The 27,978-nt window shown below is 41.4% G+C and overlaps 1 protein-coding gene across 3 annotated transcripts in view; it reads left to right on the forward strand.

Moving 5' to 3' along the window:
• The window catches only part of GUCY1A2 (guanylate cyclase 1 soluble subunit alpha 2), a 205,472-nt gene that overhangs the window by 132,823 nt on the left and 44,671 nt on the right, over positions 1-27,978 (forward strand). For all 3 annotated transcript variants that reach the window (XM_067567573.1, XM_067567582.1, XM_067567577.1), the window contains exon 6: positions 2,188-2,331. In XM_067567573.1, coding sequence (XP_067423674.1) covers positions 2,188-2,331 — 144 coding nt within the window. The remainder of the gene's footprint in view (positions 1-2,187; positions 2,332-27,978) is intronic.

Genomic DNA, 27,978 nt, shown 5'->3' on the forward strand with positions numbered 1-27,978 from the left:
ATGGACCCAGGTGATGCCACTCCACTGCACCTGCAGAGCCTGCTCCAGCTGGAGGAGGCACTTGAAAGGGAACCAGAAAGCTCAGAAGGGAGGCAGAGGGGACAGGAGGACAGACCTGTCTTGAGAGCTTTTGAAGAAGGACATAGCAGAAAACCTAACCGCAAGGGATGGGTCTGCAAGCAGCAGCTACCCGAGGCTCTAGAAGAGGGTCCAGGGAGGAGACACAGGTGAGAGGGCTCTTTCTCTCTTGGGATAAGGCTGAGAGAAGTCTTGGAGGCTGAGTTCTGAGCTGGAAGCCTGCCTGGAGATGGGGGCTGACCAGGGACTATAGCCTACCTGAAATACTGCATAGAGGGGGAATGTGACAGATCCTAGACAGATGGAGTGCAGCCCAGAAACTTGGACCGTTGTGAAGCTGGAGCCGGCTTGCAAAAAAGAAGGTACCAGCCGAGCTCAGCTGGGCTGAAGATTCACTTGTTTTTACTTTTTTTCTCTTGGATTTTAAGCAAAGGACTTTGAGGCTTGTGGTGGAGCAGGTGGTAGGAAGTAGCCCAGCGAGGCAGCCACAAAGCACTTTGTTCGCTATCATTGCCTCTCATTGGAGCCTGGTGGAGAGGGAGGGTCCAGGCTCTCATACCAACCACCCTTGTAATGGGCATAAACCATTTTCTCTCCTCCTCCTTGGAAAGGATAGAGACGTTGTAAGCTGCTGAGACAAGGACAAGCCACCCCAAGGGGCCAAGAGTCAGGCTGAAGACCCTTTCTCTTATGGGGATGTTGAATTCTGTATATTTTGTTGGACTCTGTTACTCCAGAAGGGGAGAACTTAATTGGTGACCTGGCTTGAGTGCCAATTCACTACCCATCGAAAGGTGAACTGACATTCTAGATTGGTGCCCTATGTAATGTTCAGATGTAGTGGGGGGATTTCAATGTCTTTCTTGTGCTGGTGCCTTAGCAGGACTGGAAATTAATCTAGTTGACTGTCCTGATTTCTCACCTGTCAACCGTGGGAACAAAATATACGGAGAGGTCCTGGGAACAAAAGGACTAAGCACATAGTGGCTGCCTGGGCAGCTCCACAGTCAGCACACGTCTCTCCTCTCATGCTAATCTTTTCAGAATGCTTTTCTGCCATTATTTTAATAGAGGTGCACTGAGAGGAGGGAGGAAGACTATAACTTACATTAATGCTTGCAAGCCAAGCCTGCTTGGGAGTGCACCAAAGGATTGTGCAGGGAGCTGGCTACAGAAGTGTGGGTAGACAAACTTTGCAAAGGCTGAGTCTGTCAATATAGCTGATGGAGTATAGGGCTTGTTAGTTTCCTTGGCTGCTTTTGCCCAAAGCCAAAGGACTCCCTTAATTTCCTCTGATCCCCTTACTCCAGGAATTTGGCTTCCCATAAGGAACAGTGAGGCTAAGGGGTAGGAGAGAGCAGAAGCAGCAGCAATCTGCTGCACTCATTGGTCTGAGGCAGGGAACTGGTGCTCAGGTAATCTATGAAGGAGAGAGAACCTAAATATCCTATTAAAAAATAAGAGGTTTCAGCCGAGCTGCATACTTTGGCAGGCAGACAGTACCCAGCAGTCAGCACTAGTATCAGTGAGTGTGTCATTATGAGAAACAAAAATTATAGGTAAGCTATAAAATCTTCTGTCGAATTCTCCCAGCCTTATGAGGAAGCAAGATTCTAATGATAAGTGATGTACTATTCACTGGTTTTTTTATGGAAACATTTAGTCTCCTGTAACTCTCATCTTAATGTATTTTTCTAATAGAGTAAATAATAATTATGAGTTATAACTGCTTAGTACAGTCCTTACTTCACAGCAAACAGTAAATGGTGGCACCAGCTCTTAGCAGTAACTAGTTTCTCGTCTAACTCTAATGCTGAAAATCCTATTTTCCTGTGGAGTAATGTTATCATATTCCATTTGATAGTGCACATTGTCCTAGATTTAATGATCTTCTGCAGTTAATGATGATGAACAACTATGCAATGAGATGTCAGATTTTGACTCTGCCTGTTTGCAAACTCCAGTAATTATGCTCCGTTGTCTAATTGCTTATTTTATAGATGTTTTGCTGACATGTTTTTAAACAACATTTTGTGATTGCAGAAAACTAATAGTAAAGATCTCTGCTCATTATCATAGTTTTACATTTGATTTGTCTGATTGCTGCAGGTGGAAACAATAGGTGATGCATACTGTGTTGCAGCAGGGCTCCATAGGAAGAGTCTTAGTCATGCGAAACCCATTGCCCTGATGGCTCTGAAGATGATGGAACTTTCAGAAGAGGTACTTACACCAGATGGGAGACCTATTAAGGTAACCTCACTGCTCTGTATTCTCAGCTTGTCTCTGGAACCTGTGAGTAGGTCCACCAGATTCTGGATGGTGATGTAAGGGAAGTCTGTTCTTAGGCATTTGCAGCATAATCAAGATGTCCCCATATGTGGCAATGTATTTTTGGTCATATTAATTTTGTTGATATTCCTCAGTAGTTACATAGGGCTCTGTCAATCTACTGTCCTCACATCCCATTGCCAAACTGCTGACAACCCTAATAACAAAACTGCTGGTGGGCTACTCACCCTGGGCAGGCAGAATTTCCTTCTCTATTCAGCCTGTATTACGTCCTGGTGGTCTGGCATCTCAGACTAGCAAGGTGAGGAAAACTATAGAACTTTTCATAGAAATTCCCAACTCAACTTCAGCTGTTCTGCTTCTTACCATGCCCTGCTAGCTTTTCAGCTTGTTTGCATCTGGGTTGGGTGTCCGATGAGGAACCTGGTCACAGGTGAGGAAAAAATTGGATAGGGACACCCATGGCTTCCTTTCCCAAAGGACATGTCATGTATGGGTTTTACTATATGTGCCCAGTGCAAAAAAAAAAAAAAAAAAAGGTCCACCATAGAATGTTCAGTTTTTAGTCAGAACTCCCTGCATAACATGAAATAAGGAAGACTCATGCACATATCTGTATGCCATACTGTACTCTACTGCTGTAAATGGGGATTCTTGATGGGTCCTGTCTTTACATTTTCCTACACTATACTGTTTTACTGTTAACTTGTACTTCCTGAAATACAGACATTTAGTTTTCCAAGAAAATCATTATCTATGAGAAACTGTTGTTGAAATTGGAAGTGTTGCCTATAGAGCAGTTTTCAGGGCAGACAGCTTGACAAAGGCCATGCAAGGGAGAAGGCGAATCTAACTCCCTCCCCCCCACCTCCAACCATGGTGTGTTGTCAAGTGTACTCGCTAGAGCAGATTGAAAAATGAGGCTATTTTTCCATAGAAAAGTTTGATTTTGGGGCAAGAACTCAAATGCCAAAAAATACTGTTGGCCAAAACCAAAAATATTTGGGCAAACCCCAAAAAAATTCAGTTCAGAAATGCTTCTGCAGTGGCTCATAGGAATTGTAGCAGGAGAGGCTCATGCACTCTCTGAGTTAATTACAAACTCCCATGATGCACCACATGGTCGTGCTTGGAAATGGGTGCTGGTGCATCATGGAAGTCTCAAGCCATGGAGAAACATGGGAGATGTGGTCTAGCCTGGGAGCCCAGGCAATAGAGGAAAATGGGGACATAAGGCAAACAAAAGACTGGTCCCATGAAGTGCCATGGTAGTATATCCAAACAGAAATACTTCCGTTTAGAGGGATTTGAGGGAGAAGGAATTTTTAACAAAAAAAATCAAAAATTTCTTCAGAAAGCAGACATTTTTTGTAAAAGACTAATCTACTCAAAACCCCAATTTTCTGCCAAAAAACAAATTTAGGTGGAAATTTTGCGACCAGCTCTACTATTAATGAGACAAGGTTGTTGAGGTAATATTTTTTATTGGACCAACTTCTGTTAAGAACATGAGAACGGCCATTCGGGGTCAGACCAATGGTCCATCTAACCCAGTACCCTGTCTTTTAACAGTGGCCAATGCCAGGTGCTTCAAAGGTAATGAATAGAACAGATAACCATCCCGTCAGCCATTCCCAGCCTCTGGCAAACCGCTAGCCCTGCCTATCCTGGCTAACAGCCATTGATGGATCCATCCTCCATGAACTTATTTAGTTCTTTTTTGAACCCCATTATAATCCTGGCCTTCACAACATCTTCTGGCAAGGATTCCACAGATTGACTGTGTGTTGTGTGAAGAAATATTTCCTTTTGTTAGATTTAAACCTCCTGCCTATTAATTTCATTGGGTGATCCCTAGCTTTTGTGTTTATGAAAAGGAGAAAATAACATTTCCTTATTTACTTTCTCCACACCAGTCATGATTTTACAGACCTCTATCATATTCGCCCATAGTCATCTCTTTCCCAAGCTGAAAAGTCCTAGTCTTATTAATCTCTCTGCATAGGGAAGCTGTTCCATACCCCTAATCATTTTAAGTTGCCCTTTTCTGTACTTTTTCCAATTCCAATATTTCTTTTTTGAGATGGGGTGACCAGATCTGCATGAAGTATTCAAGATGTGGGCATACCATGGATTTATAAAGAGGCAATACGATAATTTCTGTCTTATTATCGATCCCTTTTCTAATGATTCCCAACATTCTGTTAGCTTTTTTTGACTGCCACTGCACACCTTTCACTGACTTTAATGAGAGCTGAATTGTGCCCTTAGTTCCTATCCATGGTAGGTTCCACCCACATGTCCCTACTCCTTGTTGAAGATAGCGTGCTGATATGTTTTGTGGTTGTACTATAGCATAAAGTCTATTTAAGTATTCATATATTTCAAAATCACTCAATATTAGACACCAGTTTTACTAGTTGCTTTTGACCTCTATCTATCTTTTAATACCATTGATTGCTTTATTGTGTTTGTCTGACCAAAGCTATCTTCATTAGTCAGTGTACAACACTAGCAGTTTTAGAGAAGTGAGTCAGTTACTGCACTAAGTCACAGACACAGATTTAAAATGAAATTGTAATCATATTAATACTAATGTACCTACTGTTCCCAGTTGATAATCAGCACTACATTTCGTGTTTTTCCCAGTAAGCGGTATTGCAACAACTTGTTTAGCTGCAGGAAATAGTTATTCCTCAAGTGATTGCCCAGATCCATTCCACTGTTGGTGTCTGCATACCCAATGCATGGCCATCAGAAACTTCTTCCCGCAGCAGTATCTGTTGGGCACCACTGCATGCAGGTATAAAGGGCAGAGCCACTCCTAGCTCCCCTCAGTTCCTTCTCACCACCTGTGGCAGTTCTTGGAACTCCTGTTCATTGCCAGAACAGTTTCTCTCAGCTCCATATATAATTTGTTTAGCTGTTAGTATAGTTAGTACAGTTATTAAGTTTCAGCTGTTTAAAAAAACAACAACAGTTTTTCAGTTTTGTTGTTTCTTCCTGTTTTTGGATCCTGCCGCCAGCACCGAGGCATCTGGCTTGAAACCTGGCACCCTGGGTTCCCTGATAGATGTGGTTTTGCTACTGTAGTTAGGCAGGCTTCTCTACACTTTTCCCCCAGTCCTTCTCATTCGCTGAGTGTTACTAAAGATAAGGATAAGACAGGACCAGGACAGAGTCATACTCCTACTCATAGGTTCAGAGTGGGCCCATCAACATTGGTTCTCCACTCTCCTGACACTGTCAGTAAAATCTCTAATCTCACTTCCATTACACTTGGAATCTCCCAAGATCATGGGTATCTAATCCATCTAAGTTTACAGTCTTGAAAGAGGTTCAAGAGAATGTGCTAAATAGTAGAAAACCTTCTATAAGAGATAATTATCTTTCTAAGTGGAGATTTTTTTTCATTTGATCTCACCAGTATGGGGTATCACCATTCCATCTTTGGTTCAACATATTCTGGACTAATTATTGCATCTGGTTTAGCTGTTAGTTCAATCAAAGTACATCTTGCAGCTATTTCAGCATTCCACCCTACAGTTGAAAATTGTTCTATTTTCTTTAATGACATGTCCATAAGGTTTTTGAAAGGTCTTATCAAGCTGTATCCTGAGGCACAAGACCCCATTCCCCCATGAGATGTAAACTTAATTTTGTCCAGACTTATGGGTTGCCTGTTTAAGCCTTGGCTATTTGCTTTCTGCTGTATCTATCAATGAAGGTGGCATTTTTAGTGGCTATCACCTCAGCCAGAAGGGTAGAAATCTATGTGCCATAATGTCCAAGCCTCCATATATGATATTCTTTAAGGACAAGGTCTCCTTGTGTCCTCATCTGCAGTTCATTCCAAAGGTGGTGTCATCTTTCCATATCAACCAGTCCATTTATTTGTCTGCATTCTTTCGGAAGCCACCTTCCAGCAGGGAAGAACAGTATTTGTGTACCCTGGATGTCAGAAGAGCTCTGGCATTCTATCTGGACAGGACCAGATGCACTTCTGTTAGTCCTACCAACAGTTTGTAGCAGTGGCAGACAGAATAAAAGGACAATCACTCACCACTCAAAGAATCTCTTCTTGGATAGCCTCCTGTATACACACGTGCTAAGACTTGGCTAATGTCACCCCGCCAAACAGAGTTACAGCTCATTCGACAAGATCACAATATTGGTTTCAACAAAGTTTCTGGAGCAGGTTCTGATTGTAGACATTTGTAGAATGGCAACCTTGTTCTCATTCCACATGTTCGTTTCCCATTATGCTGCTGTTCAAGACTCCAGAGATGATGCTAGATTTGTGCAAGTTGTCCTTCAATATTTATTTAAATAGACTGTTATCCCACCTCCTGTTTTCATGGCTTGTAAGTTAGGCTACGAGTCAGTCACGGAGGTTACAGATTCCGAGATTATTGAAGACCTCCACAACTTCCTCAAAATTCCACTAATTCAGCCCCATGCGGCGGGGCTTGGACTTCAGCTTTGTCCCTGGGCACTGGGGCTCTGTCGTGAATCCTGCCACCCAGGGCCGAAGCCAAAGCCCCACCGCCTGTAGCTTAGCTTTGTGAGGACCCCTCTGGTTTGGGGCACCGGGTAGTTGCCCTGCTTGCTACCCCCTAATGTTGGCCCTATGCACATGTCCACGACTTTTGATAAAAATACCCGTGCCAAAATTTTAGCCTTACTTGTGAGTCACCAAGAGTGGAATGCACACGCGCAATCACTTGAAGAAGAAAAACCAATTATTAACCTGTTCAGTAACTCTTGTTCTTCGAGATATGTTGCATATCCCTTTTACATGGGAGTTCCATCAAGGAGGAACTGAGGGAGGCTAAGGGCGACTCTGCCCTGTATACCTGCCTACAGTGATGCATGACAGTAGAGGACGCTCAAGCTGCCCAACGGGTACCGCTATGGGAAAAAGTTCCCTGTGGCTGTGCACTGGGCACACAGACACCAACAGTGGAATGGACATGTGCAGCACATACTGAAGAACAACAGCTACTAAACAGGTTAGTAACCATTTTTCAGCCCTTCCAAAGACTATATTAACCTGCAAACCATTAAAGTGCAATTTCTGTTAATGAGTTTACAGTTTTTAGTATAAAATTATTTCCTCACCCTCCCCCCTTTTATTTTTATAAAACTTCCTACTGTGAAGCAGACACAATTATGCCATCTTGGTATTTACAGGGATTTCTTTTCTAGACACAACTCTTAGCTAACCCCTCTGAGGTCATAGCTGGAAGCTGAGAATTTAGAAATGAACCACTATAAATGTGTAGTCATACTGACTACTATCCTGTATTTTTCATGGCTGATTGTTTAGGGATTTTTTTAAACATATCCCTCCAGCTGTGAACTGCATTGAGTTATAGTGCCTACAGAGGTTTTAGTTCCACAGAACAAAGGAAAAATATCTAGAGAAAGCCTCGCTGCTGCTTTGGAGCTAGGACTACATTTGTTTGTCTCTTAAGGGAGTTTGGGGCTATATTATTACGGGTCTTTGAGCGTGTTTACATCAGAAATAAAATTTTCTGGTATATTTTGTGGTCTTATGAGGGTTGAATTCACGAAAATAGGAATGTTTATATATTTGAAGAAATGGTCGCTTAAAAACCGACAGCTTGTGAGATAACAGAAAAGGAAGTCTAGTTAGAAGAACAATAGTAAAATAAAGCAATAAATGGAAATCTACAGTGTCATAAAGTTGGAGATCAGGGCCAGATTTTCATAAAATTGCACAAATAAAATACATCCACAGATGACCAGATATATATTTAATTAGCCATTTGTGAATGCAGTTAGCATGGGCATTACAATAATTATGGTAACCACACACAGAATTTGTGCATGCAATTAGAAGAATCTGGCCTTTAAAACAATGTTCATGTGACCTTATAAGTGTGATATGGTGAAGGCAGAAGGCAGTAGAAGAGTGCTCCTATTTGTAAAACTAGGAAAGGTGGGCGGGCGTGAGTCCCAGAATGCTCCGGGCTTTGTTCCCTGTTGACTCACTCAGAACCACTGGGGGCAATTAGGAGCAGCTGAGGCTGATTATTGATCAGCCAGGTGCTCCATAAAAGGGCTCCGCCCCAAACACACAGTGCATGAGCTGGAGGAAGTAGGAGTGCGGTGCGGTGCGGTGCGGTGCGCTGGTGATAGGAGTACGGAGCTGTGCCGAGGAACGAGCTGGTGAGCAGAGCGCTGTGGTGGAGCAGTGAGGAGGAAGGTACCAGCTCCAGAAGCCAGAAGGACTGAAGGAGGGGGAAAATTAGCCCAGGGGAAAAGTGTGCCGTCTGGAAAGCAGTACCAGCAGCACATAGCTGCTTCTTATAGGGCCCCTGGGCTGGGACCCGGAGGAGCGGGTGGGCCCGGGTCCCTACCCCCTCCCTGTGGGAAGACGGGGTGACGGGCAACTTCCTGGCCCACTACAAGCAGGAAGGTGCGAGACCCACTGAGGGAAGCCGGCCATCAGCCACATAAGCTACATGTAATCTTGATGAAACTTGATATTGGCTGCAGGTATATGAATTTGGTCTGTTAAAAGGCTTGTTTTATATCCAGTGCATCACATCTCTCAGCATTTAGGTGAAAGCTGATATGCAGCAAAAGCATTTCCAGAGTTTTGTCATTCTCAGTAGAGCTAAAGGAAGCAGAAGTCTGAGAGGAAAATGGAGGCCCTGATCCTGTATTCCTAGCACATGCTTCTATTTCCTCTGATTTACAATGCACTAAAAGCTTTCTGGCTTTAGCAGAGACAGCAGGAGAGTGGTAGACCTGATAGCCTTCACCCATCCTCTCACCACTGTTGTAATACAGAGTATCTCCTGTAATTTGTTTCTGAAAGAAATACTGCTAACAGCAAATTGATTGATATTGCAACTTTGACTAGTGGGCAGATCCCAAGTTCCTTATTTATTTTTTACTTTGTCCATACCCTGGCAGACTCCCATTGACTTTGGCAGACTTCAAGGTGAGCTAAGGACTGAATACAAGCTAGAGACTTTGGAATCTGACCCTGTGTGTAAATAATAGGATAGCATATACATTTATATCCTTTCACTAAGATATATGTCTTAGTTCAGAGGCCTTCATTTGATTTATGTTGTGACCTACTGATTACACTAAGAACAGTATGATTGTAGTTGTATGGTACTATTGATTTAAAACTGCCTCATACATTTAAAGGGCATTACTGGAATTCAAGATCTGTTTCTTATCTCCCTGTGTTTATTTTATATATAGTAGCAGCATATTAATTTTAATAGCTAGAGTTAATACTGTAAAAGGAATTCTCCAGAGCTTTGACCTTCCGAGATAAAGGTCACTGCGCATATGTCATTTAATGTATTAAAATCCATAGGCATGATTTTAAGCATCAATTTTTATCATGCTTAAAATGCTGCCTAATTATTTAATGTGCAGTGTGTATTCCAATGAAACGAAAAGATTTGCTGTTTAATTCTGATTGCTTCACTGTAATTTTGTGATTTAGCTGGATTGATGGCTTTAATATTATTTAATAATAATCTATTTGTAGCCTTTCCAGTTTATCAGGAAGAAAAAAACTTCACATGTAAGCTTATTTTTGAAGGTGCTGGTCTTGCTGGATATGTTTATGATTTTTACCAAAGAATTTTCCTAAAATCTCATTCTCTGAGATTATCGGCATATTTTTGCAGTGTGCAAAGATGGCACTAATACATTTGTGGACAGAGAAAAAGACTCAGAAGACTCAGAGGGAAAAGCTAACATTGATTTGCATGAAGCTGCTAAAATTAACTCTATAATTATGTAGATTTGTTGTGTGCAGCTGTTCCTGTTGAATTCATAAAAACAGTGCCCTATCAGAGTAATTCAAATCATGTTTTAAGATATGTTGCTTAACAGAGGAAAAATATCATGTCTCCATGAAATTACAATGTTACAACATCATGAGAATTAGGAATATAAATGCTTTTATCAGGGTAGTGATGCAAACATACGCTGCTTCCCTTCTGGTCTCTGTTTGCTTGCTTACTAATGACTAGTTAAATAATATAACCTAAACAGAATAGTACAATAAATGGCTTAGCTGATATTGAGTTAAATTGGATTAGTTTATTTTCATTTAGGTTAGATTGGAACCTTTATTTGCTTAGATTGTGATGATATAAAGCAATGCAGAATTGTCTTTTCCTTTCTTTCTTCATTAGCAACAGACACTGGTTAGCAGACTCTCAGAGCTTGTGTACAACTCTGATATGATTTACCAGTCTAATTTTGAAGCAGATTTGTAAACTCTGCACTAAGGGTGTGGTGTTAACATTAGCACTGCTATAACATGACTTTATATATTGGCTTGATGCAAATACAAAATTACAAATAAAAGACCAATTCACATCTAGTTTAAGCACTTTCCCGAGAAAGAATGGATGACATTGTGGTTAAAAAACTGGATTGGGACTCAGGTCCAATTCTGTGCTCTGCCACAGCTTTTCCATATGACCTTGAGCAAGTCACTGAATTCCCCATCTGTAAAATGTGGGTAACATTCTTTCCTCCCATTTCTTTGTCTGTCTTGTCTACTTAAATTGTAATTTTTTCTCTCAGTTGAGGGTCTCTAACCTGATAAATGATAAATATTCATAATCCCAAACTCCCCATTGAAGTCAGAGGACCAAGAAGAAGAAGGGACTCCATGGAATTGCAATTAATTATGTAAACAGTGAATTTAATTAACATTTTCCATTACAACTAGATGACAGCCAAAAGGACTTATTTAGTGTACCCAGAATCTTCTGGCTGTTCAGACAAACATGACCAATTCTACTTGGAGTCATAAAGTTTAGGGCCAGAAGGGAGCACCAGATCAAGCCTTCTGCAATCACAGGCCACCACCACCACCTGCACATTGAAGCCAACAACCAAAATGAGAACAAAATATCACAGCCCACAGGAGACAAGACTATTATATGTCTGAGACCCCTATAATGGCAGGGAATTGATAAAATGAGATATACTCAGATAATCCTGGCAAGCGACCTGCATTGCATGTGGCAGAGGAAGGCAAAAAACATCCAAGGTCACTGCCAGTCTGACCTGAAGGAAAATTGCTTCCCAGCCCCACATGTGGCGATTAGTTAGACCCTGAGCATGTGAGCAAGAAACAGCCAGCCAAACACCTGAGAGAGAGAAGGCTCGATGCCCCCTCACAGCACTGACCCACCCCTTCCAGTGCCCTGTCTCCGTTTGTGGTCATCTCTGATGCTTCTGATGAGAAGACCAAAAAAAAACAAAAAAAACCCCAATTCACTAGCATACTCTGTGGGGCAGGGCCAATCCTTTCCTGACCCCCTGCTCCTCTCATACTTTCATATGGCCCCAAATGATTTGTACACAGAAAATATCATCATTTCCTTGAATGTACTGTGTTTAATGGCTTTTGGTAGAGCAGACTTGCTGAACACAATGTACAGTAAAGAACTGGTAGAAATGGAATAATTTATTTATATATTGTTACTGGAGCAGCGCTCTTCACTGCTTGTTTCTCGTTCAGGTTCCCTTCTTCTACCACTGGACTAGCTCGCTTTTACAAGCAGATGCTTAAATCACCCAAGTTGTGTGTGTTTTAACTAAACAGTTAAAGGCGGCTGTTCCCCTTTAGAATTGTTAAGACTGTTGGTGATGTGAATAGTCTCAGCATCAGCATGTGGAAATCTGTACTGTAATGTTCCTTGCTGGAGCTGTGGTTTCCTAGCAACGTCTGCTTTTACCAAATGTCTAAATCAGTCTCCGTAAGCTATAAAACACCCTATTTCAGGTTGGCTAACTTCAAATGAGAAATTATTTGTCATTTTCATGCGGAAACATCACTGCAAATGAGCACGTTTGCATTAGAGCCATTTTTAGCGAGTGTCTGAACAATGTGGTTATGCAACTGTCGTTCGTGTGCTGAGTGACTGAGCTTACCAACGTTAGCGCCTCAGTGTAAAGGTAATTCCTTTGCTGCGTATTTGATCTGAAGAATTGCATAGTCCATAAGGAAGTTGGAAGCTACAAGTTTTATATCTTATTTTTAGGTGCGTGCTGAGTAGACAATGAGCCAAATTCAGCTGTGATATATTTCCATTGACTTTAGTAGAGTTTCATCTCCTGACTCCAAACCTGAGTTTGGCCCAGTGTCTTTTACAAGTACCAACTAACTCAGCATGCTTCCCTGGATTCTGGGGCATTTCAGGGTCTGTTAGCCCATCAGAGGCTTTTAACCAGCCATTTTAGCTCCAGTACTTTCTTTCACCTGACTTTAATTTTATGCTTTACTGATTTTGTAAAGAAGACCATACCCTTTATTTCCAATTTCTATTCCTTTTGAAGGGATTCCTTAATATCTAGTTATGCAGTGCTCCCATCTCTGACACTGTTATTACATATGTGCTGTGATAACAAGGGCAATTATAAGGGGGTTTAACATATTTGGTAACTCTGGTACAACAGCTTTATGGTATTTCTGAGTCTGAGAAATTGAATGGAGTATTTATTTACTGAAATGGTATTTTCCTTGCAGCACATCTGGTACAGATGCTCTGTGCCAATGGGAGAGAGCTTTCCTGTCAGCATAATAAAACCACCTCTGCGAGCAATGGTAGCTATGTTGGTGGGAGAAGCTCTCCTGCGGACAGCGCTGTCCACACCGGCGCTTATGTCGGTATAAATTGTGTCTCTCAGGGGATAGTTTATTCACGTCCCTGAATGACATAACTTATGTCGACATAAGGTGTAGTGTAGACATAGCCTAAGTGTGGTAACTACACCTAGTGTGTAACCTTATCTTTGCCCATGTGTGGCTTCTGCACACACATCTTGGAGCACACAAGTCTAGTGCTTCCTACTTCATGCGATATAAGGACTTTCGCAAGGAAGGCCAATGTCTTATAATAAGGCTTTTTTTCTTCTTCACGATTTTGGCTCCTGTGTATGCTAGGTTTTTTGTGTGATGTGTGCACTGCACCAGGATACCCAGACATCCTGGTCCTCTGGGAACATGCCAGAGAGCACCCATGTCAATTACAGTGAAATCTATCCAAATATAACCATATCCATAGTTCTTTTTTGAGTAATGTTCGTATGGGTACTCCACTTCAGGTGCGCATGCGCCTTTGATCAGAGCCTTTTGGTAGCAATGTTCAGTCTGCACATGCTCTCTACCTGTCCCCATACTCCATATCAATGGCAGTGTAAGACAAATTGCCCTCAGTTCCTTCTCTTACTACCTTGGCCTGAGACAGCAACTTGTGGTGCCTACTTCTTCCCTTTTAGGTGTAGTTTTTTAGTAGCTCTGACTAATTGGGTTTTTAGTGAGCTTTTTTTTAGTTTTATTAGTTTTTAATACTTCAGTAGTGTATTTTGGGGACTTTTGGGAGATGCCTCCCCCCTGCTCATCCCCAAGGGGGCCACCTCCTTTCTCTTAGTAGTGTATTTTCTTTCTCAGGTTATGCCTAAATCCTCTGGGTTTAAATATTTCCTCACTTGCCAGGATTCTATCCAAATTAGTGATGGCCACTCTCACTGTCTCTTCTGCATAGGGGACATGCACATCCCATGTAGTGTAGAATTTGTTCAGGGTTTAATAGCAGGTATAGAAAAAACATGGAGCTAAAACTTAGGCTTCTCGTGATGAAGAACTCTCTTCAACTGTTTTCAGATCCAGACCCTGATGCCCTCCCTATACAAAGGTCCTCCAATGTTCAGAGTGCCCCATCAACTTCCCCAGCTCAGTTACCTTATAGGCAAGTTCTAGATCCACTCAGAAAGAAGTTGGTGCTAAGAAATCTAGATTACATCAGAGACCTGCTCTTACAGAGACCTCACCTTCCAAGAAGGGTATTGATGATGCTTTGAGTGCTCCTGGTGCAGAGGGCCCCTTGTCAACCAAGGTTCTAGATACCTTTACATCCCACAGTATCCAGCATCTTTTGGTACTGAAGCCATTCCTGGACCATATACGCACAATCATAGTAGTAGCGACCCTAAGGACTCAGCAACAAAGAAATCAGTGCCTATTTCTGCACTGTTGTTGGTACCCAAGTTGATGCCACAAACTGATCCACCAATACCAATGAAGCCAAGATTTACTCAATTTTGCTGTCTCCCACCTCCAAGCCTTGCCAGGTTCCCATGCAGTTACACTTGATACTGGAAGAGTTCATATACTTGAAAGACCTATTTATTTCTTATGACCCCGAGTCTCTTTCTACACTCATTAGTCAGGGACTCTTGATACCAGAATCTCATCTGTTACTGGTATCGCACCATTCTCTGATACTGTTTTGCTCTCTGGCACCCACTAGAAGGACAGACAATCTGTTTCAAGACCATAATCTGCCCCTATTCTGGACTATGGTGAAACCAGCTTCTCGGATTCCCAAATCTCTCTTCTAGGCTTGCTTGATTAGTGGCCCAGAGCTGCCTGTCCAGACACCTATTCTGTGAGGGGAACCTCAGAACAAAGACACACTTTGGTCATGCTGCACTCTTCCTGGTACCACCAATCTTAGGTGTCTCCTCCTTTCCCTTATGGCCTTCCACAGTGGCCTTTTTGGGACCTGTAGACAACAGTTCTCCTGAGCACCCAGTTACACCAGTAGGGAATGTCAGAGGTATCAACCACTTTTCTCCTCTTGTCACTCCATGTCAATATTCACCCCAGAGAAACGCTTTTGAGGAACAGGAGAAAAGAGTTGATGAAGAAGTTACTCCATAGACTAACATTTTTTCCTCTTCACCTCCTGAGGTAATAATGCCTCCTCCCCCCTCACAGGTGGATGACTTTAAGCAGTTCCAAGAGCTCATGAAGACTCCCTCAAATGCCCTTAGCGGAAGTCCATGAGACCCAGCACAGACTCATCAACATTCTTCATACTGCCACATCTAGTTGGGTAGTGTTACCTATACCTTGAGACCTTGCTTCAAGCTGCCATACCAATTGGCAAACCCCGGCTACCATACCTCCAATCTGTAAGAGGGCAGATAAAAAAATACTGTGTTCCTGCTAAAGGTTCTGAGTTTTTGTTCATGCACCAAATCCTTGCTGGTGGATTCTGTGAATGAACGAAATAGACAACACCATTCAAAAGCTACTCTGCATGATAAAGACTATGAACCCCTAGACCTCTTTGGCTGCTAAATTTACTCTTCTGCTTTTTGGCAATTTAGAATGGCCAATATCAAGCCTGATTGCAAAATATAACCATATCAACAATGACAATTTTTTATTATCTGCCTCAGAACAACGAGAGTAATTCTAGGTAATCATCGCAGAGGGACAGCTATTGGTGAGAACTTTGTTGCAAGTACACTTTGCCTTCTGGCTGAAAATGTCAAGGATTCTGGGGGTGGTCCATAAAATGACTGAGGACCTTCCCATTGATGAGCTCAAGCTGTTCAGTGACTCAACTAATAAGTCCTTACATTCTCTTAAGGATTTAAGGGCTACTCTCCATTCCCCTAGTATCTATACACCTATAAACAAAAGAAAATTCAGCAGGTCATAGTGCAGAGATCTCACCCTGCACAATTTCAAGCTTTCCTGATATCTTCAGAACCACCCAAACAGGAGACTGTGTTCCAGAAGAGAAGCCCATCTGTCACAACTACAACTCAACCCTCTTCATTGAGCAAGCATCCATTTTGATGTTGTGAACAAAGATCATGAACTTTCTTACCTTACAGATCTACAACTGTGTTCTTCTGTCTCTCCACCTCCCACCCTTTGGGGATCATCTCTCCCATTTCTCAAACCTCCTAGGAGCAGATTACTTCAAACAGAGAGGTTTTGGAGGTTGTAACATCATTCAACTCCATACATACAAGGTCACCACTGGGGAAGGGCATCATGGTGATCAGGGGAAGAAGATATAAGTTCTGTAGGGTGGAGTCTGGACTAGGGCTGGACTAGAAGGTTATTGGGTAGCTAGGCCACCTGTCCTGGATGAATAGCATTGCCAGCTGAATTCTCCATCCCAGCTACCCAATCTTTCCAGGTTGTTCACTGACAAGCTCAATAACCTGTTTCCGCAATGTTTAGGGTTCTTCCCCACATGTATTAATTGCACGTATCAGTAGGCAAATGACCACATCAGTCAGGCATCCCAATTGGCTTAGTAAATTGAAACATGTCTCTTTAGTTGTACAATTAGCCCAGCTAACTGTTGTACTGCTTTAAAACAGTACATACTGTGATACTACTGGATAAGAACATTTGGAAGTAAAGTTAGATCCTTCGGCAATACCTAGAATGCTCCTCCAATTCACATGGGCGGGGGAGAGGGAATCTCAGCTACTGTAATGAACTAAACTGTGTGAGCATGTCTGTCAGTGCTGAGTCCAGGACCCACGAACACCCACACACTTAGCTAGGTTGCCAAAAACGCAAGTTTCTTTAAATTTCTTTCCACAGCAGCAACTTGACTTCTTTTTTGTCTTTGACACACTGGCTTTCCAAATCCCAGTTTGCCCAGCTTGTGCCTGAGGCACTCTTACTGCATCTGGGAGAAAGGGGCTAAGCTTTTTGAAGAGAGGTACCTAAAGTTTGGTTCCTAAATAGATAGTCAAGTTTTCCAAAAAGGTCAATGAAAATTGGTGCTTAGCATTTTTTAAAAGGAAACCACTTATTTATAACTATTTAATAGCCTTTAGACTCCATTTTTTAAAATGTTTCTGCTTTAGTGACTTGTACATGAGTCTAGGGCTATGTCTACACTGATGGCGGCAAAGTCGCCGCCGTCAGATCCACTTATCAGGATCGACTCAGTCGATCCAGAAGTCGATGTACTAAAACCACCTCCTCAAGTGGCATAGCGCTGTGTCGACGGGAACCGGCACAGTGCAGTGAAGATGTGCACAGAAGAGAAGCACAGAAGTCGACGGGAGATACGCTTTGCGTACCTTGCGTAACTTCTGTCAACTACCGCCAAATTGCGGAGGTAAGTATAGACCAATCCTAGCACCCAGAAATGCCTGATTTCAAATCCCAGCTCTGCCAGTGACTTTTGGTATGGCCTTTGGCAAGTCACTTAACCTCTTTGGGCCTGTTTCTAATCTGATTTCACTTGTACTGGTGTGAGTTAAAAAATGACTCCACAGAAATAAGTAGCATTACCACAGTGCAAGACAGGTGTTAGTGAGAGAAGAATCAGGCCCTGTGTATCTCAGTTTTGCCATGTGTAAAATGGGGGTTATGATGTTAATCTACCTGACAGGGTGCTGGGAAGATGGATTAGTTAGTATTTGTGCAATGCTTTGAAACATATAAAATATTATTAAGTCCTACTATGGTAATTATCGTCAGTGTTCTACCCTGCCATGTAGGAATCAGAGTCCGATTTCCACTTTTTAGCTACAAAACAGTGTTTTCTCTCCCTTGTGGTGGTGAAGAGATGGGAAACACTGTATAAAAGTTAACTATAGTAGTCTGAGTCAACATACAGACTCACAAGAAGCTAAATGTTAAAATGGAGAGTTTATACAATGCAACCACATCTGAAGGAGAACTGCAGGATTAAAAGGCAGCATAGCGAACACTGACAGACTTGAATTGCGCCTTATTGACTTAGTAGGTGCTTCTAGTGCTGGCTGTAGGTAGGAAGAGAAGAAAATGCCATGCCCACTATAACCATTGGGGCACATGCTACCTTAGCAGCAGTTGTTTCCATCTTTATGGCTGTTGAGATAGTTTCAGCCAGTTGCTGCCCTGTCTTATGCTGCTGTAGCATCTGTCTCCGCTTGGGCTGTGGCTGTGTCGATGGTTGCACAGTCTGCACCTGCCTTTCTATTCGCCTCTTTAAAGAAGCTTCATAGGGACACTGTTTGGTGATAAACAGACTGGGGGCCTCCCGCATTGTCCTGAGTTTTTTATTTGCCATTTGTGTCTTGTGGTGATATTTGTCTCCGAGCCAGTATATTTGGCCCTATCTTGGTTCTCTGAACCTCTCTCCAACATGCCTAAATGGAAACATTATCGTGTCCAAATGCATTTCTTTACCCAGTGCCAGACTGTGACTGTAAATCATAACTCTGAGCCATGCTACACCCTCTCCAAACATCAGGTGGCACAATGCCTCCGGGAGCTCCCCAGCATACAGAAAGCGTGCACCCATTATGATGATTGCAGCCCGTGCTTCCAGTGCACGGTGATCTCTTCCCTCCATTCTTGGGTTTGCTTACACACCAGAAAGAGCAATCCCCTGTGCTCAGATGAACACTGGGGGAGATTTCTTCGGCAGATATCTGCATGCCTGTGAGAATGGGACAAGAGGGTGGAGAAGGCTTCTTAGTCTGCCTGCTCTTGAACCCTGGTCTACAGGGCTTATAGAAGCCCATACGTTCCAACCTGCAATCTAGTGACCTGCTAACTGTCACCAGAATTAGAAGCTAAACTCTGACAGAGGACTCCAATCCTTGGCTCTGATTGGTGGAATGGTGGGAATCCTGCTTGGTTCCCTGCTTGTATTTAAACTGAGCACAAGAACAGGAAGCTGTCCATGCAGCTGGGTTTCTCCTGCCTCCCTTGCATTACCTGCTCCTATTACCGGATTGTGGTCTCCTGGTAACCTGATCCTGCCTGCCACCTGACAGCTGACTCCCAGTTTGCCTTCTGGCCAGTCTCTCGTCTGACCCAGCCTGGAGTCTGATTCTTGTTCTGGCCACTACGCCAGACTGCTTATGTCACAGCTCTGACATCTGCCCTCAACCTCCTTTGTGCACAGATGCTATTGTTAGCCACAATCTAGCTCTTACATTTACTCTCATGAGATACAAATTCATTTGTGTGAAGGTCCAAGGAGAAGAGCAGTAATAGTTCTACTGCCATGCTCTTCAGTACAGCAGAGAAGAAATAGCACAGGCCACTCTGGCTGAAATAGCACTCAGAAATATTGAGCTGTCAAGTCATTTTATCCTGACAAAACTCCATAACAGAAGGGATTCAGAGTTTCTTATAGCCAGACTGGGCTGTTCCTGTTTCAGTGGAAGAGGCAGTTATTTTCTTTTGTCTTAGAACTGTAATTCCAAAAGCCAAACTCCCATAGTCAGTTTTAACTCAATAATAACAATTAATAATATAATGCTGGTGCTGAGCAATGAACACCTTTCTATACGACCCATCTACCGTCATACATTTTAGATGTCCATCACTTCGCTGTAGGTCACTTTTGTGACCCTGCTGGTTCCCTCTTTTCTTCTCCAGGCTCCTCTCATTATTAAAATGGCACATGCTAGCTTTACTGGGAGGATGGTCCCTGTACTGTGAGACCCTGTACTGTCCCTCTATTGTCACAAAGCCATTTTGTGCATGAAATGCACCTCTGGGTACCAACTTCTCCTGCCCCACAAAGTAAGAACTCTCCCCAAAGTCTAGGAATTGGTGCATGTAGGAGGTGGGATTTGGGGGGTAAATCGTCCCTTTCTCAACCCCCCCCCCCCCGGGAATCTTGTAGATGCATTAACTTTTCTGCAGATGATGCTGCATGCTCTAGAGACCCCAGTTAATAGGGCTTCAGGGGTCACTGAGAGTAACTCCTTTTTGATGTATAGGAGAATATGCACCAGTTAATAGTGATTCCCTTCCCTTCATCCCCTGTGAGAGGAAAAAGTCATAATTTGCTGGGTTGAGCGGTATTTTTTAATCTCTCTCATAACTATGATCATTATCCTGATCTAGTGTTGAGCGATCAGTTCAGATGGGTGTAGGGTGTTGGAGGATAATAGTTGGCCTTCTGATTGAAGCTGACAAGTTCAACAGCATTGTTCAACTGTTCTAGAACAGGTAAGTTCCCTGAGAAAGAATACATTTCCTGCCATAAATAAGTGCATACACTAAATGTTTAATGCCATTTCAGCTTCTTTTTGTTTGAGAGAGAGTATTTTGGACAAAAATGCTAACATTCCAAAGGAACTTGAATTGAAGAAGCTGCTGTCTTAGGTCTCTTCCTTAAGTTCAAACTAGTGTAAAAGTTACTGTGTTTAAACAGCTAGCTACAACGATTGTACTGGACCATAGCCTCCCCCCACCCCACCAAGAGCTCCAGTTTTTGACAGTTTTAAGGGTTTTTTTAAACTTGTGTTTTAAAGAAAATAAAATCTAGCTTGATGATAAAAGAGAATCTTGAGTTTTTAAATGGACATTTTTCAGGGGAATCCCCAAATATATCTCTGCTGATTTCGGAGATATGGAAAACACAAGGCGTGATAAAACGTAAAGATGCTCTGGCAGGTGAGGGGTAACTGGTTTCCTGCCTATAACATGACTGACCTGGGCAGGGTTATAAAATGAAAGGGAAAGCTGGTACAAAGGAAGCTGCCATAGGGGCTACAGTGTGTCTTTTCTCCTCCCAGGTGGCTGAAGCTGGAAATGTCCCAGATGGTTGTTTCCCACTAGTGAGAGTTGATTTTTTTTCTCATTTTGCATTTTGTTCTTAGAAATAAAGCCAATCCTGGAGAAAGGATGTGAAATAACCTCTAGCTGGGATTTTATTTTTCCTTCCATAGCTGGTGAATCTGCACACTAGCCTATACCTGACCTTTGAATCATGTAATCATCTTTCTTGGTATGCAGGGTTTGATGCCATTAAATATGTCTATTAGTCAACATTTATGCCTTTGGTAATAATTAAATTCATCCCTATACTAGTGTATGTCCGATGCAGAATTTATATCCCACTTTATCCCCCATTTTAGCATCAAGATGGGATGTAAGTGGTGCATAGACTATGAGCTGTCTTCTCTACAAAAGGGTAAATTTCATTCTGGAACAATAGTTTTTTTCAGTGGATTGAACAGTGTGATTCTAAATAAGTGAAATCCCGCTTTTAGCTTAAGTGCGATAATTCTGGCTAAAACTTCTACCCGTGTCTTGGAATTTAAACTGGGAGGCACCAGTTAAAACATAACTTATCGAACATGAAGATTAGTTAATTAGCAAATGCGTATGGTGCTAATAACTGATAGCAAACAACACATTCTGTAGGAAGAAGTAAATATTTAGTGGATTGTAGAGAGAATTAGCTATACACATCCCATTAATTTTAATGGAAGATGAGTGATTAAATCCCTAAGTGCTCTGCTATAAATGTACCCCCTGCAGTCATACCGCCACAGAATAAATAAGTTTCATTCTGTGGCTGACAAACTGACTGACAATCAGGGCCAGTCATGACAGATTTAGATGGTGGGTTAAGACAACTGATAAATCTCCCTCTACTTGAAAAGAAAGACTTTTAAATACCATTCAGTATATAGAGTGCTATGGGATAGAAAATAATTGCTGTTGCTATTTAAAGTATATGGGCTAGTCCTCCATAACTGAGACAGTTCAGAGCACTTACAGAATCAAGTGCATCATTTTTCTTGAGAGAAAGTATTATTTATTTCATTTAAAAGAAGCAGAGTATTACTGAATCATATATTCAATACAGTTTCTTTTTTATACCTTGGCTAATGTATTGATAACAGTGGTAGATTTTGAATAAGGAAGTACATGAATATTCTCTCAATTATTCCCATTTTCAAGAAATGTTCTCACATCCTTTGAAAATGTAATGCCCCAAACTTTCAAAAATGACTAGTGTTTTGGGTGCCTTTGAACAGGTCAAGGGCTCAGTCTACCTCTGACAGGCTCCACAAGGGGGAGTGAGGGAGCTCAGGTTTACCTGGGAGTAATGTACTCACTCAGTGATGGGGAGGCAGTTAATTAGGCAGGGATGCACCCAGGCATGATAAAAAAAAAGCTGTTCCAAATGGGGATTGCTAAAGAACAGAGGCTGGCCAATTCCCAGAACACAGAAAGAGAAAGCTCTCAAGGGGAGTGCTTCTCAGGGGAATCTGGGGAGGGGGTTCACTAGGAAAGGAAACCAAGGAATATTAATCCTAGGTGGCAGAGGCTTCTACAGGGAGGATCTGTGAAAGCCACATCTCAGGGAAACCTGGTCCTCATGGAAGGACTTCACCAGGTAGCAGCAGAAGTTTGTCCTCTGTAAGGATCTTGACCCAAGAGGAGAGATCCTCTCCCATCTGATGACAAGAGACCTTGATCTCAGAAGAGGGATCCATATCAAGAGGGCCTCCCTGCGTATGGTATCTGCACATAAATGGGGTTGATGGACTAAGGTTAACTCAGCCCCTTCCCTCTGCAGCTAAACATGTTGGGGTAGAGACCTATATGTGTAATGTTCTGCCTTTGGGTTAAATGAACTAGACCCCTGCAGAGGCACTCTTCAATATACATGAGCCTCAGTGGATTAATTGAAAACCCCATAGGGGAAACTGAGGCAGAGATGTAATTGTGCTGCACAGGACATTCAGGGGCACTCCAGCGGTGAGGATCCTCCATCACAGTGCCAAATAAGGAAGTCCTATAATGCAATGATTGGACTCCAACTGGAAAGCACAGGCTGCATATGACCATGACTACCTTAACATTTAGGTCAAGATGTTCAAAAGCAACTATTGATTTTGAGTAGCTGAAACTGAAGGTACTTTAAAGGACCCTGGTTTTCAGAAAGTGCTGAGCACCCTCTTACTGAAAATCTGGTTCCTACAGGATGTTACAAGTTGGGCACCAAAACCATTAGTCACTTTAGAAAATCTAGACCAATAGGTGTTTACGTGTTAGTGTTTAAAGCATGTGTTAATAATTATTTAGACATCATGCTTTGTTTATATCATTTCGTTGTCATTTGTCAGCTTCTTCAGTTTATTTTCACAGCCATGTTTTCTGTTGTTCAGGCATCTTGAAACAGTATTTAAAGATGGGCTGGATACTTTCCGACTAGTATACCTTTTATTTAAATATTATTTAAATGCATTAAATATCGTAGCCCATAACACATCGCCATTTAACCATGGAAGGCAACATTGATGACCAGATCCCATTCTGAACAAATATTCCATTCACTTCACTGAGTGCAGAATAGGGAATGTGGATAAAAGCCAAAACTGTCAAATATGGATGCCTGAAGTTATGGATTTAAATATATGTTTTTGGGCATCTAAATAAGTAGTCTGTAAGGTGATTCAAATGGATAGTCTCCCATTGAATTCAGTGGTCTTTGGATCAGGACTCTGGAAGTGGAGCTGAGGAAGTTCAGTATCTGTGAAAATCAGGCCATTTATGTAAAGGTCTGAACAGGGATATAGGCCAAGTTTGAAAATGTTGCCTTATATATAACACGCAGATAAATGTACTTACACCAGAGTTTGTTCAAAGTGCTTGAATCTTATAATCTGGCTGTAGAGGGAATGATCTTAAAGGCAAAGGGCCAAATCCAAAGAGATGTTGAGTGCCTGCAACTCCCACTGAAGTCAGTGTCAGTCACAGATGCTCAGCAGCTCTGGATTTTGCCTTAAATATATTTCATTGTCCCCATAGAATGGGGACCTATCTACAAATGAAATTTCAATTCCTGCATTGCAAAGAATGGATGGATTTGAAGGTTACAGGATTATGACTCCCTGAAATTTTAAATAAAGAGTTAAATATTTTATTTCAGTAGCAGCTTCTTTTCCAGATGTGATTCTATGCACTATGGTGAACAGTGTCATCCTTATTCATATTTAAATTAATATAATGCTATGGAACCTAAAGAAGATATGGTTTTGCACCTGTCAAAGCATTGTAGCCTTTCAGATCTCTATGTACTTAGTCAATGTTCACCTCAAACCCATATCTGTCTTTTAAATTAACAATAACAGTTCTTCACCATAGAAAGTTAGTTAATAACCAAGTCTACATCCCACACACAATTATATTTAGGTTTAGGTGGTAATATACAAATGTTGAGTCATCAGAACAAACTGAAGTAATTCCTTAAAATAATTTTTTTCTGTTAAAGGCCTGATCCTGCAAATGCTTACGTGATTGATCCATATTCACATGAGTATTTTGTATTCTTCCAGACTACTGTCATAACTAAGAGGTTGTTCACATAGGATTTATACCAGAATAGCTATTCCTGATTAAATCTTTGTTTGCATGCTCTTATTCTGGAATAAGAGTGCCTTATTCAAAATTAGTTTAATAAACTTTGAAAAAGGATTAAGCTAATTTGGCATCAATGTGTCCATGCAGGAAGCTAATCAGGAATAGGTATACTGCTTTAAATCCACACTACCTTAATCCAAATTAACTTCAGTATAGACAAGTCCTTAAGGTTTGAATGATCGGGCTGTACCAGTGCTATCCTTCAGATTTTTTGTGCAGAATGATATTGCCATTTTAAAGTAGTTTAGAGATTTTAAGTTTAAAGAGCAAATAACATACTCTTGAAGAAACTAGGAATCAATAACATTGAGATTTAATAAGGCAAAAACTCCCTCTATTTCTGAATACATAGTTCAGTGACTTCTTGAATCTGTATTAACTGACAAGTGTTTAGAAGAATTAGGTTATCATGAATCAAAATTCAGCATGTAAGAGTTACTCCATAATACCTGGCATTTGGAAATAACCTTTTCATAATGTCTCAATGTAGGGAAATCTCAGAGTGACTTAACTGCTCAGGCAGGGAACAGGAAGATATTTTAAGGATGTTAAAAGTAAATGAGAACTACCAGGTTTTTAAGAGAGAAATCCAATATTATAAATGTTCAAGGAAGAGGAAGTTGAGGTGATGCCTCTGCTGTTTAACCTGGCAATTAGAATCAATGCTATTTTAACTTGAAGGCCTCTGGAATGCTAAAGAGAACTTTACTCTCCCCTCTTCACAGAGTTTTGCAAATAAAATAATAAATTTGTTCCAAAGGATATCACTTCTCCTCCTCAGTTTCTCTATACTGAAGCAATAAGCAAATTAATCCCAAACAAGTTCATCAGGTCTCTTTCACTTTCCATAGCAAGATAAACTTTTGAACAACTCTTGTTCAACCAGCAGTGGACTTCACTGCTTGTTATCACAGGTAGTTTAGCTTTCTTAATGAAGAATTTTAACATGGACAGAGAATCAAAAGCATTGACCTTCTGCTTCTACTTCCTTTGTGCCAAGTAGATACTTCCAGTATGGCCTATTCTAAAATACAAATCTTCTATTCACAGGTTATCTCTGATGAAGAACTTGCTCAGAGTGAAGTAATTTAAAAAAGACAGTGTTGGGAATTCTAGTGGACTTTTTGTAACCTTTGCTTATGTACCACAAAACTATATACCTACCAGATCACTTGACATGCCTCTTCTATACCATTTCCCTCTCTAGTGCTTCAGTGGCCTTGTTTGAGGAAGAAGACAAGAATGTTGCCCACTCCTAGTTCTGGTTGCCCCAAAGTCATAGTTCAGTTTCTCTCCTGGAGGCACATCTCAAAAGAGGGCAAATCCTGTGATCATATACCAGCCCAAGTAGCTAATCTGGGCACTGGACAGGCATGCAAAGGGGAGGAATTATGTTCTGTAGGGCCTCAGCCATGGATTCTACTCCAGACCAATTAGTAGATTAAGTTCGGTGGCCCATTATGTATCACTCTGCCCCCAACCCCTGCACTCTTCAGGCAGAGCAGAGGTGATGGTGTAGGAATTGCATGGGCCGCTATTCACATGGCCAGCAAAATCACAAACAGCCATGGAACACACGTTTTTTGGGGAAGATGCAGAACTGTGTTTCAGAATGTTTTGTTTCAGATCAATATATGTTGTCTTAGAAGCTATAATATTATTGACCTTTTTATTCTGTTATTTTTAGAATAGGATTTCTAAAAACATTTAGGTGACTTAGAACCCCATTTTGAAAGTCATTGGGACTTGGGCTTCTAGTCATTCCCACCCATAATGTTTTAGAAAAGAACTGGTTGAATTACTAGTTGTAAATACAATATCCAGAGAATTTAGCATCTTTCTTCCAATTATCCATTAGTCAATCCTGATTTCTGCAAGTGTTTCTGCTATTCATAAGTTTTTGCCAAACAATTTTTAGCCTCTGTTTTTCACAACCTCTCCATCCTGACATTTTGTTATTTGCTACATATTGGTTGCCTAAATTACATGTCATTTTTTCAGCTTCCTGAGTAGATGACAAGCTTTTGAAACTGCGTAGTAAGTGACAAACAGGAAAATAGAAGATACTTTTGTTCATACACATATTCTTGTTCCCTTGTTTACAAGGAAATAGGATTCATCTTACAAAGAACAGCCTTCCACAAATAAACATTGTGAATGTTTTGGGGGGTTTTTGTTCCACTAATATTCATGAATAGGAGCATGGTAGGAAATAATAGCCAATGAGAATTTTAGTGATTATTTGCAAACATGTTCTTTTGCAATACTAAGTTTATTTTCATGTTAGGACTGTCTCTTACTGTGTGTCTGCATGGTATGTAGCCCAGTGGGGCTTTGATCTCTGGAACCTTTAATGTAATACTAGTAGTAATACTAGTTACCTGCTATATATGGATTAGGGTAATTATATTTATTCTATAAGCCTTGCTGAACAAGTGCACTCTGTATATACCCTAAATGCAACTAATTCCAGTATGCAGAGAGACATATGGTGATCCACCCATTTGCACTATAAAAGGACTGTGCAGATGTGCTCATGGAATATGTATATGTGCTTATTTATACTGTAAGAACACACCATTAATTTATCCTGGCAAGCATAGATGCAAATTTGATGTGTAGGTCAGGAATATCTACATCTCCTTGCTTTATGACAGTACCATAAGCTTCATATCATTACACAGCCCACATAGCTAAATTATTACCTACTTATTTTACCCATATTGAAATTAAAATGAAATCTACAGCCATAACAATATTTTGTAGGGCAAGTTTAAAAGTATTAAGGACACAGGCATAGATGCAGATTAAACACTGAACCTATTTATCTAGCTGCTTAAATATCTCCCTACAGTGGAGATCTGGAGCAGCATTAATGGATGCTATAGGGAGCTATGTCCAGATCTGCTTGGCTAGATTACAACAGAGGGTCACTTTCAGCCAAAGTATTTGAGGATGAAGATGGGGAATCAATGGGGAGTGCAGATCTTCTCCCAAAGGAAAAAGGAGCACAAAAAAAAAAAAGGAAAACAAAAAGGAACAACTTTCAGATGTAATTGTACAGCTTTGGATGGCACATCCATGTCCATGGGAATCTCACAATAGGTTGACAGCCCAGTAGTAAGCAGTGATGTCAATGGGAATGTAGTTGAGAAAGGACTGTGGGATTGGCCTCAAGGAAGTCTGCAGCGTTGGACACTAGGAAAGTCCTCCCTCAGCCATGTCACTGAAGAAAAAGAAATTTCTGCTTCGCCCCATGTTTTCCCTGCTATAGTGCTTGAATTATTTTCTCCTCACAGGTCAGAAAGGAGATTTATACTATCTAGAGAAAGGAGGTGGGAATTATACAGTACTGAATAGAATGTAATAGGTTATCTCAGGGAAATACACGTTAATATATACTGTTTTAACCAGCAATGAGTCTGTTTGCAGACATTCCTGAGCCCTTTTTGTGCTGTGACTTGCATTGCAATGGCAATACTATGAATAATGTACTTTGCAGGACAACTAGCCTGGTACAGTCACTTCATGTTTTCTCCTAGTGTATTATCAATTTACTGTGACAAGGTTCTAACACGAGAAAGAGACGA

Source organism: Emydura macquarii, unplaced genomic scaffold (assembly GCF_026122565.2).
Source record: "Emydura macquarii macquarii isolate MOO-44397 ecotype Brisbane River unplaced genomic scaffold, CSIRO-AGI_Emac_v2 contig_318, whole genome shotgun sequence".
NCBI lineage: Eukaryota > Metazoa > Chordata > Testudines > Chelidae > Emydura > Emydura macquarii.